At 37.2% G+C, this 23,135-nt stretch overlaps 1 protein-coding gene across 5 annotated transcripts; it reads right to left on the bottom strand.

Moving 5' to 3' along the window:
• Positions 1–184: 184 nt before the first annotated feature.
• Positions 185–22,586, bottom strand: LOC144446174 (solute carrier family 23 member 2-like). 5 transcript variants are annotated; one of them, XM_078135925.1, is made up of 13 exons: positions 22,356–22,586; positions 16,417–16,644; positions 13,082–13,239; positions 10,528–10,628; positions 8,811–9,001; positions 7,523–7,704; positions 6,042–6,162; positions 5,331–5,487; positions 4,132–4,385; positions 3,066–3,195; positions 2,375–2,518; positions 772–867; positions 185–554 (listed from the first exon to the last, which is right to left on the bottom strand). In XM_078135925.1, exons 2-13 carry the CDS (start codon positions 16,612–16,614, stop codon positions 364–366), a joined length of 1,923 nt encoding a protein of 640 aa, XP_077992051.1. In that variant the 5' UTR covers positions 16,615–16,644; positions 22,356–22,586; the 3' UTR covers positions 185–363. The 5 variants fall into 5 exon arrangements, with proteins under 5 accessions (XP_077992051.1, XP_077992050.1, XP_077992053.1 ...); XM_078135924.1 differs by lacking the exon at positions 22,356–22,586 and adding an exon at positions 17,888–17,960; XM_078135927.1 differs by lacking the exon at positions 22,356–22,586 and adding an exon at positions 17,237–17,480 and having other exon boundaries at positions 8,811–8,862; positions 10,524–10,628.
• Between the last annotated feature and the right edge of the window lie 549 nt (positions 22,587–23,135).

Here is a 23,135-nt window from a genome sequence, read left to right as displayed (position 1 = left end):
AGTTGAGGACATGGAGATATGAATTTTAGTCCTTAAATACCAAATTGGCCTTGCAAAAAATATGGCCACTTATTTATTGGCTACTGATAAAGTTAATTTCCTACCAATCACTGGTTAAGACTTTACTTTGGTACATACATACATACATACATACATACATACATACATACATACATACATACATACATACATATATGTACTAGATTCACAACTCTTTAAACTTGTAAACATTTACTCTATGAAATAAAGCCAGTTAAAACAGTTAAACAATCTTTGGACATGAGCATATAACAAACGTTACACCACTAAGTATCGTAAAACCCTGCGCAAGACCGCACATATAATTTCATTTTTACTTTCACATCATTCACGCCTTTGTTTGCCGAAGGCAAATGTCGGACAGAAGGGCAAATATCTTGCGAATTTCCATCTCCTTACGAACGACATGCCGAAGGGGAAATCGTACGTAGTCAACGCTTGTGCTGGTACACTTGGTTGATTACCGTAAGTGACTTCTTGGTGCCAATGTAGCAGTCCTCGCTCTTCTTTTGTGCCTACAAAAATATACATAATTTTAGGTGCCATTGATGAAAGATCAATAATCCACAAAATATTCATGACATGGACAACAACTTAGAGTGGGGGTGGGGGTGGGGGGGGTGGGGGTTTGGAGAAAAGAATTGTATGTAGTATATTCGAAGCTTATGCCATCTCAAGGATTGAGAACAGCAATTGTATCTGAATGAGAACAAACATGAATTGTATGTATACCTGGTATGGTATTGTCCAACGTAAGTCCCAGTAAACCACCAACAAATATACTGTTCCTCAACAAGACGGTGAGAATTTCATCCACTTCAGTATTACCTGTATGATATATTTTCATGTATAGGTAAATCTTGTCGAGAGATATTATTAGATATTGTTCCCTAATATTGTTCTTCGTACAGGAGGGGAAATTACACGTGACCTAAGGAGTCTTGTCACTATGAGTCGAAATATTTGAATAGTGACAAAATCCCTTAGTTCACGACTATTTTCCGAAGAGAAATATCCAGGAATAAATTATTATAATCAGGCAAGCATTATTTATAAAGAAGTGTGAAAATAATGGCGATTTTGATCGTGTTAATTAATATTTTTGAGCACCACCAATCACGTAGACGGACGTTGTCGTGACGTAGAACGTAGATGTATGAATTCCACTTTGTTTTTGTTCAAGTGCGATCAACTTGCCTTGCTTTAGAATAATATCTAATTGCGGTCATCTAACTTTATCAATAGCATACATTGACAAATCAACGAATTATGAGAATTCTTACTATCTTACTATTCACTTGTTTATTTTGATCATCACAGTAAAATACAGTATATTGGCCAACATGCATTGGTTACTCTTCAGTCTGGCAAGTATTTGGAAGTAGAGACAAGTGTAGCGGGCATTGATAAAATCAAAATAAACCAGAATGCACAAACACAAATTCATAACTAGGACAGAATTAACTGTTACAGACGATGTACATGTACTGGCGAATGGAACATCTCATGATGCCATACCTAGCCTTTATCAGTCGCATGATTTCGGAAAATTCCACGTGGACATAATGGAAATCAGGAGAGAAGAAACAAAATGTTGTCTGGCTTCACGATAGAATTATTACGAGCATGGTTACATTTTATCTTCTTACTCGATCAAAATGCGATGACAAAATTCATATTGCTAACATTGCTACATTTTATTTTCTGGTATGACAAAAACTGAAGTAAAATTGTTACATTTTAATTTACATTGATTTTTCTTCTTTTAAAATAATACCTGTTGTAATATTTTCTGTTTGTATTTGTCTGTTATGTAAAAATTTTGCAGTCTTGTGGTATATTTTTGTTATTCTCTGGACCATGGGTCTGTAATAAAGTTTAAATAAATAAATAAATAAATAAATAAATCCATTGACATGCCTCAATCAAGTATATGTCGTTACAATGTATATGATTTGGCAACAAGCTGCTAAGATAATGTTAGTAACTAAGATTTTATTGTGCTAGATGTCATCAAATTATGTCAGACGATAAAACGTAGCAAGGCTCACCAAATTATGTCAGCCGATAAAACGTAGCAAGATTTATGAAGGAATTTGTTTTAAGCCAGACGACATTTCGTTTTTACCTCCTGGTTTGTATTATGTGACTACCTGATGAATGCATTCACAGTTTTTTCCTTGTCTGTGAATGCATTGCACAGCTATAGCAGAGAAATGTCGTGTGGAGGTCTTGATCGGTTATTTATGTATGACATGTTGATGTTGGTCTTAGGGGAAACAGTTTTAGAATTAATTACTACTTACATTCTGAAATTTCACAAAATCATCATTACCTGTTTGAATGACATGTGGGTTATCCTCGAGCCATATAGGAACCATCAAACCGCAAAATAAAGAGAAACCAAAGATACAGAGATTCCGTGATGAGTTCATATCCACGAACTGCAGGTTGGATATACCAACAGCACTTATCATTCCTGTGTAAGGAGTGATGACAATATCAATAATGAGTAAGATTACAAAACGAACACAAGCAAAAACAAAAACAAAAACTAACACTGGTTTCAGAAGTTAATACAAGGATGAAAAAAGAAACTTGTTTTCAATATAGATTTTGTAATCATTAGTGTGAAAGGGGCACAATTTGTCACGTGCCACAATAATATAACATACGATATTTACAAAAACAGAAACAGGATAAATCCTGGAGAAAAAAATATCACTCTGTCATAAGTTTTGTCTTGTATATCATATACTTCAAAAAAGTATTTTCTCATCACCTGAAGACATCAGGTTGCGGTCAGAATTTACGGCGAGGTAGGGTGAGAAATGGGGAAGGGGCATGAAAATTAGAAGTAGAATTAGAATTAGAATTATAAATAACTTTATTGTCCATAATGCAAACCTGGAAAATAGTTGTAATTGAAATGTTGGCTCCTTAGTGATAAATAAATAGATAAAAGGATAGACAATGTATATGGAATAGTTACATTGATATGTGTACAGTTGTAATATTCAACATACCAAACATGACACAAAGCACGCCACCAACAACAGGTTCGGGTATAGTTGTAAAAAATGCACCCAATTTACCAAAGACGCCAAACACTAGGAGTATGGCACTGCAATACTGTAACACACGTCGGCTGCCAACCTTTATGTCAAATACAGAAAGTAAAGAAAACTTACATCAAGGTAAGCCGTGTGTAAACAATTGTTATTTTAAAATCCTTATTTACTATTATATCCAAATGAACAGCCCTTTTACGCCAGTGACTGTGACTCAGATAACTATCGGCTACTATCTACATCATATGAGCATAGATTCTTGTAAGTGGTATGAATGAGAGTCCATCTTTGTAACTCAATAAATTGAAGGAAAAACCTTAAAATGTCTATTAAAAACCTGACGTACAGGAAGTAGTTTATAGATAAACTCAGTAAACACAAGAAATGACTATATCTGAGATGTATTTCATATGCGAAAGAAATGCTGTTACATTCAACACATTTATATTTTTAGACAAATGCACGATAACGTACATTTTCCACCATTATATGGACTGCTGTTGTGATTATCTTGGGGAATAAAAGACCAGTTCAGCACATTCTAAGTAAATCAATATATGAACATAAGCGTATTCAGAAGTGGTGAGGATTGATAGATAACAGAAATAATCTAACTCTTGATCTTGATCGATTAATTTATTCACTCATCCATCCATCCATCCATCCATTCATTCGTTCACCCATCCATCCATCCATCCATTCGTTCGTTCGTTCATTCATCCATCCATCCATCCATCCATCCATCCATTCGTTCGTTCGTTCGTTCGTTCGTTTATTCATCAATCAACAAACTCGTTTAACCGCCTAACTTTTCGTCCTCATCATCGGCAAATGAACTGAACACGAAGCTTGAAATTGTGACTGTGTTTTGTTTCTATCTCACCTCACCTCATCTCACCATTACTTGGTGGTATGAGATCTCACTGACCATACACCATGCTTTCGTTGTGGCTATTCTTCCCATTATACACTGATGAACTAACAAAAACAGTGCTGACGATAGATTGACGGCAACACTAACCTTTGTAATACCGATTGCTCCGATGTTTTCTGAATATGACGTCGTGCCATTCCCAGAACCCCACAAACCGGCCAGGATGCAACAAATTCCTTCAACTCCTATACCTCTGTTTATAGCATGAATCGGCGGAGTGGGTGCCTCACTCATACGTGCACATGCATAATAATCACCAACCGATTCAATCATTGATGCCAAAACTCCAGATACCATACCTAGAACTGCGGCTATACTGACGGTTGGTGTTCCCCATTGCCCTAGAGTTAGCAAACAAACAGACAAACAAACAAACAAACAAACAAATATTAAGGCATGACACCAAACTATGATTAATACACAGTTACAGTCATATGTATCTCCAACGAGTGAATTTTCAGAGCTTTTTGTTTAATAGAATGGATTCAAACCATTTCTCCCAAATTTTGAAATGTATTTCTGTTGAGGAAATCAAAACTTGTATATCTCAAAGCGAGATATGCTTAAACAAAGACAAGGGAGAAAGAGCCCAACCAGCCACACACCCCGGTTTCCACAGTGCCAACACTTCTTTCTCTTTTCATAATTTCCCTGTACACTCACTACTGACTACAACGACGAACCTCATTCCCCGTGACGAGCAAATTATCCGTTTTCGATGTTTGTATTTCAAACATGATGTTCAATAAGTGGACTTTCTACCTACCACCCCTTACAACATTGCTCTCGAAATCAAAGTTTTGATATATTTAGGGTAGAAGTAGTACCTCCGACCCGTTGTCATAAAAATGTACCCAAAAAACACGCACTTTCTGTCCTTTCACTGACAATTGGAAAGTCTGTCCTCTCAATATTACGAGTAAGTTGATGTACCTAACAAAACAGTTTTTTACAAAAAACACCATTCCAGTTCAAATTGCAGTTTTAAACATAGTATCACTTTTCACACTTCCAACCGTCCTTAAAATCAGGAAATTAAACTTGTGTGACGTACGATGTCTACTGAAATCCTACACTGTAAGATACGTCGTGTTGTTCAGCCATTACCCGGGCAGGCTTGCATTGTGGCACGACATGCACGTCGTGTTGTTCAGCCATTACCCGGACAGGCTTGCATCTGATAATGTGACACGACTCGTCGTATCTTACAGACTAAAAATCTGTATCTACAACAATGTTTTTCACTTCGTCAAGAACTGAAGATCAAGAACTGAGGATCAATTCACCTGGTAGAGGAAACCAGAACCAAGGAGCTTCTTCCAGCACTCGAATACGTGCATCTGTTCTGGCATTGTAATTATGGTGATCTTTATCATTTGGAAATACGTTAGTGGCAGTCAAAATGACGCATACAACCCACGATATGCTAATCGCCAAAATAACCTAAGGATAAACAACACCGAATTCATTATTAATGTTCGTAGCTGATAAGCAAATGAAAAGAATAACTGATTCACAGTGTAAAGAAATTCCAGTGTCATTTTTACTTTACAATCAAGTGGTATCAATGAGCGGTCGTCCTTGGTAACGCCAACATTTCGCCACATGTAACGAAAGATTCCCCACTTATCACATCGCACCATGTATCTTACTAACTTTGCACAATTCATACAATACACAGACCCACACAAACGCATATAATTATATGATTTGATGCTAGCTGACGATAATGTTCGTCAGAGTTTTTGAAACTTTTTGAGTTGAGTCTTGCGAGCACCCACTTTTCATTTTCATTTTACATGTATGCATACAGAGGTATGCATGCATACATATACTAGTATCCACCCACCCACCCACACATCCATCCATCCACATACATACATACATACATACATACATACATACATACATACATACATACATACATACATACATACATACATACATCGAAATGACAACTGGGTGGACTCAACTATCGCTGAATTCAGTTTACTTACCGGGAATATGGTAAAGAATGTATATCTTTTCACTTTACAACCACGCTGTTTCTTCCATGCACAAAAAGGCACTTTTACGTTTCTCAGGTACTGAGAAAATATTAAGATTAGCGCCATGGTCCTGAGTAGGAAAGATAAACAAATAAATCATCTAAATGGTCCCCCTTTTAAAAAGAAATGCTCTCTTTCTTCAACTTTTAAAAGATTCTGAATTACATACAAATGTAAACTACATAAATGTATTAATTATCTTGAAAGAGAGCTGAAGGGATGATAATGCAGTTTGCATACTTGAAATGTGTCATTTAGTTATTAAAAGCATAGTATATGTAATTCAGTAACAGGTGCAGTCAACGAGTCGATTTTCGGAAATCGTGCAAGTTAATAAACTATGTTGACACAGTTTTAGGTTTTCTCGTCGATTAAATGAGAAAGTGACAGCTATTCATATATGCCCTCCTACTGCAACATTTCATGAAATGACTCCCGTTGGATCCACATGCCCACTGCCCACTACGCACTATCAAAACTATCTTGTCCGTTTCTCCTTTTCTCTTCCCATATTGGAATACTTCACACTACCCTCTCCCCATCATTCCACATTGAACTGATGCATTGCCGGTACCTTGTCCACACAGTCTGCTGAAATACTGGCTGTTGTTTTTCCCTCCCACTGCTGACTGAAACAACAAAATTTCACCCACGAACAGCGTTTTACGAGTCTCAGAACATCTTAGTTGGCTGCACCTTCCATATCCAGCATGTAATTCAGTTAGAAAATGCAACCTATGCTTAATTCAACAAGCCCATTGTGTGTGTAATACTAGAGTAAGTACATTTAAATAGTGAAGTAAGCGCATTTAAAAAGTTTAACCCGATTTTTGCCCTGCAACAATGATTGGCCTGATATTCTATCTTTTTCAGGGTATAATAGTAGATGGCCGTTGATTTGTGCAAACCGGTGTACTAGTACTGTGTCAAATCGCATTCAATTTTTTAGCAATCGTAAAACAAAAGCAGTACGTGCAATTCAAGAGTTTAACACTATTCTTTGTATTGAATGGTGTGATCTCCCAAATGGTGATTTTTCCGTAGTCAGATGGTATACATCGGTCCCGCCTTTATCCTATGTTAATTTTCAACAGTTCTTTACCAACCACATGTATAACTGGTTAACGTTGACGATGTCACCACCTGTTGATGATATCGCCACCTAGTGGTCGGTTGTAGCAAGTGAACAGCCATTCTGAAGATACCATGGGTATATCATAGGAACAAGTCGGTATTACTTTCGACTGTTGTTTTCCTTGTCTAAGGCTGAAAGCGTAATACTTGTCTTATAGTATAGAATGTATTTATACGTCATTTGTAGTAACATAATTTGTGGGATAATTTCCTCAGGAAAACATCAATCTAAGCAATATTATGTGTCTCTATGATCAAAAGGTAACAAGTTCAAATACCAATGTGTGGATACTAACATGACAGCAATACCCCATTGTTTGCTAGCGTGAACTGCTGCTTCTTCTACCAACGATAAACCAACCAATGTAATTGTAGGTGCAATGGACAAAGGACCAATAAAACGAATCAAAATACCAATGACACCACCAAAACCACACAACACTTGAAAACATGACGCCACCATAATAGCACCTTGGATCTGAAAGAAAGGTGAGTCAACATGAGTTCACTTTACCAATTACTTAGTGGACTAACGTTCACATAACATTATATATACAGTAACGTCGACGAGTCATTCATAGATTCCTTTGTACAAAGTCTATAGAATTAGGTTACATACCAATTAGAGAATGATGCTAATACTAGTATATATGTGAAAGGCATCTTTATTTGTACATCTTACTAGCACCATAGAACCATTGAATTCCGTAACTGTCTGTGATTTTACATTGTTACTATATATAGATTAAAATCAGTTTTGTTTTTTTAACGTTGAATACTTTTGCTCACTTTGTTGCTCTACAATTGAGATGTTTTCAGATTTTATGCAAATTTCTACAGATTTCATAGTTATGCAATGAAATATTAATTTATCATTATATTTTAATTATAAGTTACGACACAGTGGATACTTTGTTTTCCTGTCGATGTCTTTATAGTTATAAAATACGAGTTAGAGTTTATAAGTTTATTTTACTGGGGTAAAAAACTCTTATAGTCACTTTATAAGATTAATGCCACCGTCGACGAATGATTCGATGACATTAGAACTCGTCACGATACTGTGAAACTTCGTATTGCTGCCCTAAATTTACATATAGCTAGCTTATTAATGAAAACCATGTTTACGATAAAAGAAGTCAGCCTGAAAATGAAATCACTTTCACTTAATAAACCATTATTAATAAAAGCAGATTTTTTTCAAATCATTAACTTACAAATTTAAAGTGATGTGACTATAAATGCACGGTAGCCAAAAGTTATTTATACTCGCCAAAATAAAGTGGAGCAAAATGTAAACAGTTATCTTTAATAATAATCTTTATTCGTCCAAATAAATTCGGAAATTTGTTGAAAGGTCGCCACAAGAGCAGCGCCCTAGTGCCCTAGTGTTGAAGAAGCAGGAGGAAACCGGAGTACCCGGGGAAAACCTGCGTTGTTCGGCAGGGTCAAACTGAGCATCACCCTTCTTACATACAGACCTGGTTAACTTTTTAATCAATCCCAGCCGACACCAGGCGGGTTCGAACCCAGACTGCAACTAAAAGTTTGTGCCAAAATACATACTGAGTATATTATACACACCTCTCGCATTCTTGGTTTCCAATCTTCACTATATACATTCATAGTACATGCACTACCATTTATGATGTCAGAAACGTTAGAGATATTGGAAACTATGAGATTGTTGTACTCAGCATTAGTTGACAAGTTTGAAATGTTCAAATTAGTTCCAAAGCATGGATTGTTGACGACTTCATTTAAAACTCCATGGCCTGAAAAGTAGTATAAGACATAAAAACAAATTTCTAAACTCTTCTTGTCACTCCGACCAACTAAAGATGTATCTTGAAAGCGAGGTAGACAGGCTAAGTCAGTCTCTATTATGGTCCGAGAATTGGTCATGGTTACTTGTGGTCAGAGAAATTGGTCAAGGTTACTTGTGGTCAGAGAAATTGGTCAAGGTTACTTGTGGTCAGAGATTGGTCAAGGTTGTCTGATAAGTTGTCATAGTCATGAAAAACCATGTGTCTTACAACGAATTCGAATAATTCATCAAATTGTAATTGTCAGGTCACAGGAAATGAGAGCAACTTCTTAGAGCAACTTCAAAAAAAAAACTGAATTCGCTAGTCTTACAATGTATTACATGTATGTACGGGGAGTGCTTGGAGGGGGTCCCAGAATACAGACACACCAGTGGGTACAGAACACAGAAACAAGGAACCAGGGCGGACAAGTATGCAAAACAAAAATTTTGATAAAACCAGAAACCTCACGAAAGCTTCATTCTGATTGGTTAAAGAACAGTTGACATTTTTCCACTCAGAGAACATCTCAGGATTCATTGTTGCCTTCATGATAGTAAACGAAGATAAGTATTTATTGCACATATCGATATGATGCCATCTGTTTTGCTTTCAAATAAGTTTTACAAAATATTGATGTAACGTTTTACTATAACTCTATGTGATAGCTTGAAGTGGCCAATTAATAATCACATACTCAAATCTGTCAATAAATCAACCATTCACACCATTTCACTCATGTGATCACACGACAACATAAATAACTTCAGTCATTAATCTAGTAAACAACATTTACAACATTCCTGTTTGTAAGAGAATGGTCGTATAAGTGTGAGAAGCTGAGTGAAATGACGATACTAGAAGCTATTAAAGCAGTAGTTTACAAATCACAGGTCATTGCGTTAATCTACGCGGAACGACGAGATCAAACATTTTCACGACCTTTTTCAATCTACAGGAACAGTTTCTCGTCTTGTGAACGTATTTGTCATGGTTTGATAAAGGCAGCAAAAGTTGTGAGAAAATCCATGCGGTGGTAGAATAAACAAATGCCAAGAATTTCCCACATTAGTCGAGTGGATTTATCGCACTTTGAGTAATTTACAGGTTGAGGTCAGAGGTCGCTCTTCCGTTTCATCATACTGTAAATTTTGTTTAAAGATAAAGAAGTGACGGTTCTTAGTTTCTGACTAGAGTAGTCGTTTCTCCTACTTGCGCAAAAACTTCGCACGTGTGATCGTGTCAAGCACATCAGCCCACCCTTCATATTTTACCAAATCAGTTGTACAAAAAAGGACACCCTTCAAAATTTTTCGAGATGTATTAATATTTCGAGATGGATTTAATTTAGACACCATTCAAAGTATTTCGAGATGGATTTGATTTCCTCAAAATATAGAGCATAAGGACAAGAGTGTGCAACAAAGATGTATGGTTAGTAACCATGGCAACTGTTTATCAATATACAATGCATGCACATGGCCTACACTTACCAGAATTATTTGTTGTTTCTGGGCATTTCCACTGAGGCAAACTTAATATCGCAATAGTTGGTATTAGAAATGCAAATGTGCCTCCTTGTAGTATTGGCAATCTGACAACAAAAAACATGAATATAAATACATGTACGTAAGTTTGACACTACCCTGGATATATGTTTGTTTTTACAGTGAAGACACGACTACTACATGTTCAAAACAAATCCGTCCGTCCGTTCTTACTGTAATATGTTTATATATACCATTCTATATACAACTATTAATGTATAAAGACCAAAAGTAGAACACTTTTGAGAACTTCCGAGACGTTTGTCTTGTTAATTCATGTGAATGCTTAGCATTTTGGTGTTTGACACAAACTTACTCTAATCAGTTTTCTGTTCTGTTGTTTAAAATTGACTCATCTATCAATATGTTCTGTTTCAGAGTAAATTGTTGGTGTGAAATCAACAAATGATAAATGCTTTTGACCAGAAATGTTGTCTTTAATTGACACACACACACACACACACACACACACACACACACACACACACACACACACACACAGAGACACACACACATACATGCACACACACACATACATACACACAGACACACACACACAGACACAGACACACATACATACACAGACAGACACAGACACACTTTTATAAAGTTTCATAGTCATTTGAGGATTCGACGCAACAATTCGCTCTGAAATAGAGCACACACTAAACTACTTAACAGCGTCCCGCCCTATATTTTGGTGTGAGGTTGAGACACACAAACTTCTGGTCTGTCAACTCAGATTGATCTATCGTTCGTTATGTTCGTGTTCAAGTAAACTGTATCGTCGTAAAAACCACTTTAATACGGGGTCGTTTATCAGACACCCACGCAAAGGTCGCACTATTATTTTTCGTTGCTTCAGCAGAACTTTGGGTTGTGGGAATGAATAAATTACTGCATTATAGGAGTTGGGTGTTTCAGACACAAACGTGACAAACACTTCTGGTCAAAAGTGCTTCACCCAACTCCTCAGCACCTGTGATAAGGAATGCAATTTCTCATTCAATGACATATTGTATGCGTATCACTGAATGATTGATTTACCTCCGCCAGCAATATAACAACTTGTTCCAGTCGAGTGGGCAATCAACAGGTCGTTTTGAGATTAGACGATTATGTTATAACTACAGTCATCACTTTTAAAACTATACTTACTGTACTAGCTGTAACGAGCTTAGTTCAATTACAAACACTGTATTAGATATCATGACTTATAGCTGCACTACCTGCAACTGGAATGTGTTTTCTTTGAATTTTTTTAGGTACAATAACTTACTTGTAGTATAGTACACCGTGTACAGTATTGCGTCACCTGTTTGTAAACGTAGTAGCTGTATACACGATAAATCAAAATTGATTTGAGGTCCACACCCAAAACACAGCGCTCTCGACGGCGATTACGATTTCAACCTGTTATGTACTGCTTACGGATGATATCGACCACTGATTAGCAGGCAATTTCAGTTAATATATTTTGGTCGTCTGATAAAAAAAATAATACTTTCGTTGCAGCTTCAATGTACCCGATGAACACCATCACGTGTACTGAATTACGTATGTAAACTTGTATGTGTAGATGTACACATAACACACTTAAAAAACGGTCATTTTAAGGTATGGACCATACAATGGCTATAATAATTCCAATATTGCACTGTACCACTTATGAACAAAATTGACCAATGCACAATACACAGTGTCTAATTATTGGTAATTGAACAAATTTCAGTAATTACGATTGGTTGTTACAGGGTTGTTAGATCGAAAATCAATTCCCCAGTTACAGGGTTGTAAGATCGAAAAACAATGCCCCAGTTACAGGGTTGTTACTATAGATCGAAAAGCAATGCCCCAGTTACAGGGTTGTTACTATAGATCGAAAAGCAATGCCCCAGTTACAGGGTTGTTAAATCGAAAAGCAATGCCCCAGTTACAGGGTTGTTAGATCGAAAAGCAATGCCCCAGTTACAGGGTTGTAAGATCGAAAAGCAATGCCCCAGTTACAGGGTTGTTACTATAGATCGAAAAGCAATGCCCCAGTTACAGGGTTGTTAGATCGAAAAACAATGCCCCAGTTACAGGGTTGTTAGATCGAAAAACAATGCCCCATTTACAGGGTTGTTAGATCGAAAAACAATGCCCCAGTTACAGGGTTGTTAGATCGAAAAGCAATGCCCCAGTTACAGGGTTGTTAGATCGAAAAGCAATCCCCCTGTTACAGGGTTGTTAGATCGAAAAGCAATGCCCCAGTTACAGGGTTGTTAGATCGAAAAACAATGCCCCAGTTACAGGGTTGTTAGATCGAAAAACAATGCCCCAGTTACAGGGTTGTTACTATAGATCGAAAAGCAATGCCCCAGTTACAGGGTTGTTAGATCGAAAAACAATGCCCCAGTTACAGGGTTGTTAGATCGAAAAACAATTCTCCAGTTACAGCTAGTCCAATTTTAAGTTCAAGTTCAGGTGTAAACATAATTACAATACTGAAATAACTTACCTCACGCCAAATGTAGTCTGCAGGAATGTTGAGAATCCAGAAACAAATAAAATCGTACTCAATATCTGACTTGTTGCCAAGAAATTATCACCAATACATAAATGTCTTGATAACAGAAGTGGTATTGATAAAGTACCTCCGAACATAGTCAAATAATGCTGTAAAGATCAACAAATTTATCATTGAAAAACTGAATATGGTAAACCACTCCGGACACGGAGATGTGTCGGAGTTATCGAAGCGCATATATCCAGAGCTAGGTCCAAGTAAATGAACGACTGTGAACGCGAATATCCTATCAAGACCGCACATCTCTTGTACTATACATATATATGTGTGTGTCCATGGAATTACTGATGTATTTGATTGAATATTCTTTGACTTAATTTAATTTATATATTTTGTTAATTTATTTGTTATGTATGTTTTTTCAATAAATCAATATAAATCAATATAAATCAATATATATATATATATATATATATATATATATATATATATATATATATATATATATATATATATATATATATATATATATATATTGTATTAAGAAAAAATTAAAGTCATCACATGTCAAATTTAAAAGCAATATCAAATCACCTTCTGGAGGATCACTTGACGTCTTTTAAACTGGTGGAACGGTTTGCCTTGGTTTTGGTAAATTTACCGTTATTTTCTTCAAATTAAGGAGGAGACGCTCAAAGGTCAAACTCACGTTTTTGATGTGTTGAGGTGATCATTTTTCAAAAGTGAATGTCTTACATACCTACTAACCCATACATTTTCTTAAAAGTCTTGCACATTTCTGTACTCTCCCTGTTTGCTTATGTCAGGAAAACAAGTCAGAATGTGATGTTGGTGTGACAAAAAGTAAACTCCTCTCATCCATTCCCATCAGAGTTCAACTAGTAGACTGTCACTAGATTGGTATGTTTTAGAAAGAGGATTTCACACATAATAGGGGACTTGCAAACCCGCCATGTTGAATGTTGCATCATGGGAAATGTCATAATTAATACTTATCAATTAGTATTGTAAACAATGTTGATACCTTGTTTGTAACCACAAATAATCAATTCATAGTCACCCTGACCATTGTGGAAGGTTTATTTTATCGGTAGCTCAAGATTAGATATTATGATAACCACAGATAATCCCACAGTCCTTTGCGTCTGAGCATGCTCAGTCTGGATTGCAAGTTCCCTATTCAAGTGTATCAAGCAAACATCCTGTCACGTTTTGTTATTTCACAAAACACCAAGGAAGTTGACGCACAATCATGGAGAGTTCATCGACATTCTAATACTTATCTTTCTCCTGGTATTGTAAAAGAACTAAATGTGATAGAATGTTTTGTGACCTTACTTTGAACTTGATTTTAACCTTGAGCTATGTGCTCTCCTCCTTTAAATGCCTATTTCACCATGTGAAATGGACACAAACATTTTAAGTAATTGAAACTAAATGATTATTGTTTTGATCAGAACTAAATCATGAAGTATACTACTTGTTCATGAAGCAGTATAAAGACTCCTCTCAATTCTACGATGTGTAATATTTCGTCTCTTTCTCACGAGAATAAAGTTGGCGTCAGATTCAGATTCAGATTCAGATAGCGTCATATTGAGCGTCAGATAGCTTCAGATCCGAAGACACCCGACGGCCCAGCCAGAAGGACTCAATCAAACCTGAAATAATACCGTTGAGACTACAGGGAAATATTCCGCTTCACAACCTTTTGATGGCAGTAGGAATGTCACTGCTTGCACAATATTTATTTGGGAAAAATACGTGAAATGGAGTTAAAATACTTGCCACCATGACATTAATAGCCCCAAGTTCACCCACTGTATGTTCGTTGGTTGATACATTTTGCCAATAATGTACATGGCGTCAGTAAAGGTGTCAGTAAAAATTAAGTTTATGTTGCCATTTTTAAAAATTCAAATTTGAATTTTAAAAATTGTGCAAGCAGAGACATTCCACCTTCCATCAAGAGGTTGTGAAGCGGAATCTTTCCCTGTAGTCTCAATGGTATTATTTCAGGTTTGATTGAATCCGTCGGGTGTCTTCGGATCTGAGACTATTTGACGCTCAATATGACGCTAGCTGAATCTGAATCTGACGCCAACTTTGTACTCGTTCTCTTTCTCTCTGTTCTTCCCTTCCTTTCTTCGTTCCTACTTCTTTTCTCCACTCAATAAATTGTAGCCCAGCGACTACATACGTCATCAACAATGCCGACAGATAAAGATTATCATAGCATAGTGCAAGTAGTGTTTGCATTGCAGTCATGATAACCTATTGAATTGCGACTAATAAATCACACTTTGTTTTACATCATGGTTTTACACTATACCCTTGCAAACCCCAACTTATTTTGACAGTAATTTCTACGTATAATCTTTCATATTGAACGTAAACTACTAGTATACCAATACAGTCCGTCTCCCCTGTGGAGTATGACGTTTGTCGGACAGGGTGAAGCATTCGGCCACGTCATGCTTCAACGTCGAGGAACGACATGTCCGGAATAAACGGACAGTCAGAATCACTGTGTTACGATTTTTGTTCTTGACATCACTCAGTCTGGTAACATTATTAATAATTAGCAAACTATTTTGAATAAAAAGTTATCAATTTATCAATTTATACAAAACGTTGCAAGTATGCACCACTTCGTTAAATGTGGCAATGCATCAATTTTAAGATAAAGTACGGTGATGGAATGTAGAATGTTGATAAACTGAAAGCCTTGTAACATCTATGCTGAAGGTTCTATTAATTTGTATTCATACTTGGTACCAAAAGTAACCAAAGTATATCTCCTTTACCATACTATTAGGTTAAAAGTTAAAAATCAACCAAGGTCCGGTGCTTCGACAAAATAGTTTTACTGGTTGCCATAGCTTCGAACCTGGTAATATTGGCTTGCTGTCGATAACGGTAATGAAGTTATTAAATGCCAACTTTGTAAAACCTAATGTAGGTTTACCAACTCGCCAATATTCAAATGTTGATGTTGTGCAGTATAAAGCCAGTCTGTTGTGTTCCCACGCTAGTACTATCTCACATACATGTGCACGGTGCATGCAATATTTACATTCAGGTATGCATGTGTCACCTGAAACTCACTTCAAACAATAGAGTAGACGGTAAGGTTGTGAACTGTATACAAAATTATGGCATCCGACCATTGACTGGCTACACAGCGTTAGAATCTAAAATAAGACAGTTATTTTACAAAAGTGAGATGCAAAGACACTCGTATTTACAAGAGTTTCTACTAAAGTAAACATGACATTGCAATGTTTTCTAATTTGTATACTTGCCTGAAGTCCGAGGAAAACACACAAATACCAGGATGGAACATCGTCAATACGGTAGGCTAACCTCGACTTTTGATTTCCGCTGCCGTCATCGTCACAACTTTGTTCTCTATCGTCGGTGCGCAAAGGTTGCATCTCCACAATTCCATCGTCCCCATTTTCGATGTTTACCTTCGTGTCCAACGGTCCGTTCTGTTCCATCTTGCTGGTGGATTTGTGTCGATGCAATTCCTGTAAATGTTGAAGAAAAATACTTTTGGGGACTTTGAAATTGACCGCGAACCAACAAACTGTCAAAGCTGCCAGTTTACGTACTGCTAGACGTGAAACTCGTGGAACGATTCATTCCAAGCACGGTTTGACCTTCACGTGAATAAGTTTCTTTTAATAGGTAGTGCGAGGGTTTGACTGTAAACATTCAGATAAAAGCAACAACAGATGTACACACATGTGTATGTTGTAGTTGTAAATCCGTCGTGATGTCTCCAATACCAAAGTGCACTATGTGTAGCGTTCAGTTCAGCTTACACTTCACCGAAAATGAGCATGTCCACCGCCCGAGGTGTTTGACCGTCCAAAGGTCTCACTTGGGTAGTTGTTGAACTACGGTGACCTTATCACTCCATGGTCAAAGTTATACGTTTCTCTGTTTTGTAGATACATATATATGTATATTGTCCACAGGTTATGAATTCTACCTAATATGTACTAATTTCATAAACGATATGCAACTGTGTGTGATACTAAACTATACTATATATATATGTAATGAATGGATATCATTGTGGTGTCTGATATGCATTGGTTAAGTACTATCACTCACATTCATACCTTTGTCGTTAAAACAGTACTTCGTCTCTTGTCGTACCCTTTGTAACTTCACAGACCGTCTATTTTGACGACGTTTTTGTCGTCAGGAGGTAATTAAATGTTTGGGGTGCCGACAGCCGCCAAATTAAATTGATGCCCCTTCGGAAAACAAGTGTTTAAAGTTGCTGATTGGCTGATACTACAACTACAGGTCAGAACAGCGCGAGGTGTTTGGAAGACTACCAGACCCTTTGTGAAGATGACCTTACAGACAAGAAGGTCATATATGTTTGCAGTGTTCCTACATGGTAGTGTAATAAATGACTTCATACAAATCTCGGGCATTGTCGCGTAATAGATTTTCAACGGTATCGTTAAACTTTCCCGCCCACCTAGCCTGGATTCGAATAGGTTAACTTATGCACTTTAGTGAAGTGAAATATCGTGAAATAGAAATGACTGCCATTCAATGTGACATCTTGGTTATCTAACGATAGAGTAACCTGTAGCACCTGGCGGATTATTTTAATGTTTCCCTTTCACATTTAATTTTAACTTTTTTATTGTATACTTTATTTTATTTTACTTATTTCGTCTGTGCTTTGTCACCTCTTGTAATTCCTCTGGCAATTATTGTGAGTGCGAATATAAATTTAGTACCCACCATAGTCCTTCACTAGTACTGTCCGTGGAGGGGACGATATGAAAATACACCAACGCAAAGGATCTTGTGTAAGTACAGCAAGGACCGATATCGGATAGAGCAATTTTTGGGTGTCATGTCGTATTCTGGATTTGACAATCTTTTGACAATTTTCTAAAATATTGACAGTGTTTTAAACACATGTTTGATATCTGGTTAAAGCGATTCTAGACATACCAGACACATGTAAACATAACATATTTACTAAGCATGCATTCCACAGGTTCTAGTAGAGACTTGTTATGAGAATTCGGGCAGTCAGTAAACAGAGGTATGGTATCATTAAAGTGGAGCGAGGCGCAACCCTGGGGCTATGCACTCCTCACGCCATCCGATGAGGTCCCAAATGAGGAAGAAGTGACGTAGTTGACCTGACGCAGGAAAGGTACACACAAAGTAAATCAGCTGTCCACACTGTACCTGCAAAGTAAAGGTCACTGGGGGTTTTGTCTACCGCAATGATTAATACGTCGCCTCTGACGTCATCTCATTGATACCAACCTGACAAGGAATTGGGTCGGATTACTTTTAATCTTATTTATCGATGCCATCAAACTTTACTTGACACTTTTGGTACCACACACATGATTGAGTGTCCTGAATTTGGCGTGAACGTAGAATCCCGGGTGTGATACCCATTGTGAACCCAGTGGCTAACCATTTGAATTCGGGGTGGGGGTGGGGGTTGGAAGATTTTCGAAATCGCAGGCCAAAAGCGAGAAAAGGTTTGCTTCAAGAGTATGAACTAAAACATTTTGGTGTGCTGCAAGTACAGAAACTAGCTACGTATGGCAAATTCTCAGGTACATTCGTGCGAAAACGAAATCCTACCATAAAATAAAATCACTAAGAATACTGACTTAGTGCCTTGAATACTGTAATTTCTCATAATTATAAAATAATTGTAAATGGTATGGCATGCAACAATATACTTTGAGAATTTTTCTCGATGTCTGTTTTCTGAATTCAAACTTCAATTGTGATCGGGGGGGGGGTATTGTTATCATTTTGGCATTTTAAAATATCACTTATTACAACCATCGAGACATCTCGGCACATTCAGAGCCATTTTTAATTGTCCACCATTGATAAAACGGCTCTGGAATGTGCCTGGATGTCTTCTCCTTATCACACTATCACATTATATTCACTCACAGCTACAGACGGTCACAGCACACAACAAACCACAGTCACTTGTGAGCTAAAACTCTATTCATGGATGGTCTAATCCACAGTCACTTGTGAGCTAATACTCTATTCATGGATGGTCTAATCCACAGTCACTTGTGAGCTAATATTCTATTCAAGGATAGTCTTAATACAAAATAATGACGTTATTAGGGATTTGGGAATATTCAAAAATAATAACGTCCCTGGTGTCTGTTCCAATGCAGACACCAGTGACGGTATTTTTTGAATACTATTCGATGACTTGAAGAACTTATGGATTGCATCCTGCTGTGTGCTGTTTTTGTTAAGTGTATGTGTTAAACTATATGTTCCAGAGGATTAATTTTCTTTTACACCTTCAAAGCCAGGTTTTATTTTCATACACTGATAAAACGACGTTCCGATTACATTCATCTCTGCTCTGCAATACACATGGCTGTAGATTACTTTATTACCTATAGTCACGGACAACTGAAAGCAGAGCTGTCCCGTCCGTTCCCTTCCCCTTTCTTAACATTATTTTGAAGGTAAACAATCTTAAAAGAAAAGAAAAGAGGATGGTGGTTAAGTAATTATCCGTATTTTCTTAGAAGCTATGAATAAGTAACAACTTGAGGAACTACCTCAACATTTAAACAAAACAAAAATAAACGGGAACCCGTTTGTTGTTTACAAACACGGGGACGGTATTTCGCGTTTCGCGCAAGGTGATGACTTCTTGATTCTCCAGAAAAACAAAACCTGGCATACTTCATTAACAAGAGTTGCCTGGGAGAATAATTAGACCTGGCCCTCTTGACGACTTCTAGACTAGGAATTCTTTAAACTCTTTTCAGCAAAGTGCTTTCTTAGAAATGTAAAACTCAAGTTCCACTCGTAACTCCGGATGTCACTGACATAACAAGTGCTATATTTTTTCCGGGCTTCCTTCAATTTTCCTCGAAATCGATTTTACAGTAGAAGAGCACAATGAGAACTGAATACGAAAGTAAGCAAACATACAAAACGAAATATACAAACATTGAATAGAGGTGTGAGGGAAGCTCCAATGTAGAAACTGGAAAAGGTTTCAACTTATACTTTATAGTAGACGGCACAGAGCTAATGTGTACTCAGGCCACTTTCATTTCACTCGTGACTGAATACAGTGAAACGATGCAACTCTTTAGTTACTTTTATTAGTTATTGAAAAGAGTACTGAAAGGACCGCGTAACTGACGAGCTAAAGTTAATTTCAACAGGAATTTTTATTGATTCTATTCAAGATGTAAGCGTACATGTCATTTGGAACGGAATTACAAACATTAAATTCAAAATAAAAGTATGCCCTTAGACTTTAAAATACACCAGTTTCACGTATAGACCAAAGTATAAGTTGCAAACAAACACTTAACACCAAACTCCTTAACTGACATGTGTTTGGTATCCAATTTCAAGAGCAACATGTTTCCAACCAAGGCTAAACTTTGTGTTGAATGCTCTTATCTGTTGATATATACCATGTTTGGCGTTTTCTGTCTTGTCAAACATTGTAAACAGACGTATCCGTTTGTGTAGCTATATTTTAAATTGATTTTTCTTCATTCTACTGAACAAGTAGATGTGAGATTTCCACAAACTGAGTTTATTGACTTGACAGAAAATACTGACATAAACCATAATTAAACTATAATTAAACTATACTACCATAATGTTCATATCGATGCATGCCTTCATTGGCGAAAAAAGCGTATTGTGGCCTGTGGCGTTCATTTTAAAGTACGTATAATAAATGACGTCATCGACTTTTGTGTGTGTGTATTATTCCTGTAAATACAGGTCTCAGTTCTACCAAAAACAAGCGATGGTTAAATATGCATTAGTAATTTGAATGTAAAGGGTTTCTTTTAATCTACGGTACAAATTGTGCGCCCCCTACGGTGCCCCCCTCAAAGGACAGACTCGGCTTCAGATGGGGAATGTGGCACCAGGGCCTAGTGATGGGTGAGGGTGCGGGTGCGGCCGTCACGTGGAGGATAGTCAGGAAGACCTTACCCGTTTCCGGTCGTAGGCTGGAGGCAAAACAATAACTGTTTATATATTGAAATTAAACAAATAAAGTATTAAACTGATTAAATTCAAACTTAACTACCCACATCCAGTGCATGACCTGGTTGGTCTGCTATCGTTCAGACGGGATGGTATGTCAAATAGATTAAAGTTGGTTCATACTACTAGGACATCACAAAGGGGAAAATTAAGGATCCTTCAGTAATTACAGGGGGGACAGAGGGAAATCAAACCCAGTCTGTTACATAAAATGTAACCCTCCCCTTTTCCTCTATCCCTTTTCTAAAAGGTGGCCCTCCTTTCTCTAAAACAGGACCCTCAACATTTTCAAATACTTCAAAAAACAAATTGAATGGTTAAAATGCTGTCAGATATGAAAAAGGGACACGAGTCTCAAAATATAAGGACTCTTTCCCACGTACGACTGCCATCACACTTCATCGTCGTAAATCACAGGCCTCTTTACGGCACCGTCAACAACTGCTCACCAGAGATGAAGACATGAACTCCAAAAGACAAGATGGGGTCAACATTATCGATCCCCAATATCTTACCACACTGTCCACCCTCCATCCCTATGCGAGCCACTTCTCTCCTCACACCACAACATTACTAACAATTGATTCACTGCATGGTTGTCAGCAGCGATTTGACTGATGTGTTCTGATATTATGGTACAGTCGTGGGATGTTGCAATGGTGGCAGTGGTGGGATGCCAAAATATAAAACTAATAAGTGCAGAGTTAGAAGTTAGAATTAGTAGTGTGACCCTCCCCACTAATTTCATTATCTAAAATGTGGCCCTCCCCTGAACACCGATTGGAAAATGTGACCTACCCCCAATTCTCCCGGCCCTCCCTCATCTGTAATTATTGAAGGCTCCCTTAGTACGGACGAACGAACCCGGGCATTAGCCGACTCAAGGTAACTTTGGCAATACTAATAAAGATTTGTCACTCTCAACACCACAACACTTGTTCTTTACTTACAATTACATACATTCATTTATTTAAAAAAATCACATCTTATTCACACACAAAAAACCACTGAACTATCTCTGCTATCAAACAATCCAAAATGTTATATTAAATCATTCAAAACACAGAACTGAGAACCCTGGGCTGTGGACAGGTGTCAATCTCTCTGTCTGGTCGTTTCGCGTTACAGGTTTTAATCACTCAAATGAGAAAATCAGTAATATCATACTCACCAGTAAGTTGCTGATCAGGGGGATACTTTAAACACAAGTACAGCAAGATTCAACAGTTTCCGTTGGAATGATGAGCTACTGGAGTGTTCGTATGCCCCCACGTGATTTATCGAGGAATGGGTCGAGAAAAGTTCGGTAATCCATCACGCCTCTGTATGGTCGGATGACGCATGCTCAATATAAATCTTAATTGAAACATGCCCTCAATTCTTGTTCGGTCGTCCGTATCGATCTATATTACCAGGGGAATTACTCATTTTGTGTGTCACGTTTTCTCCGAATCGGCACAATATATTACAAAACTATTTTCTGATAGTTTTATTTACTTTTGTTTGATTCGTTACCGTTGACGGTGCCTTTCGAACTCTTAGTAGACACATGAACCAACTTGACTTGAAAAGTTACAAATCTCTCCGAGACATTCCATGGCACATGATTGCGTACTCTTTTGAAAAGGTGGGACTGATACAACTTAATTATTAAGTACATCAATCGATACAAATCCATTTTCTCTATCTTATATCTCATTAATCCTCTACACGATCTTCGCAATATGTCGTATCCACGAATACAACAGTAGAGGAGAAACCCGTTTGCACACAACAATAATGCACTGACGATGTCAAAAAAATAGACATATATAGCTTATCTTGAAGCCTATAAGACTATTGGGCAACATATAAGTGATTAGGCTGAAATGTTTCCTTGCAATCATATTTTTGTTAAATTGAAGACATTGTTCAATCTTGGCAAAACTGATGATAAAAATGTATTTCTTGT

This window comes from Glandiceps talaboti, chromosome 15, assembly GCF_964340395.1.
Source record: "Glandiceps talaboti chromosome 15, keGlaTala1.1, whole genome shotgun sequence".
In the NCBI taxonomy this organism is placed as follows: Eukaryota; Metazoa; Hemichordata; class Enteropneusta; family Spengelidae; genus Glandiceps; species Glandiceps talaboti.
Note: the sequence above shows the minus strand (reverse complement) of the source record. Positions and strands in the feature narration are given on the sequence as shown.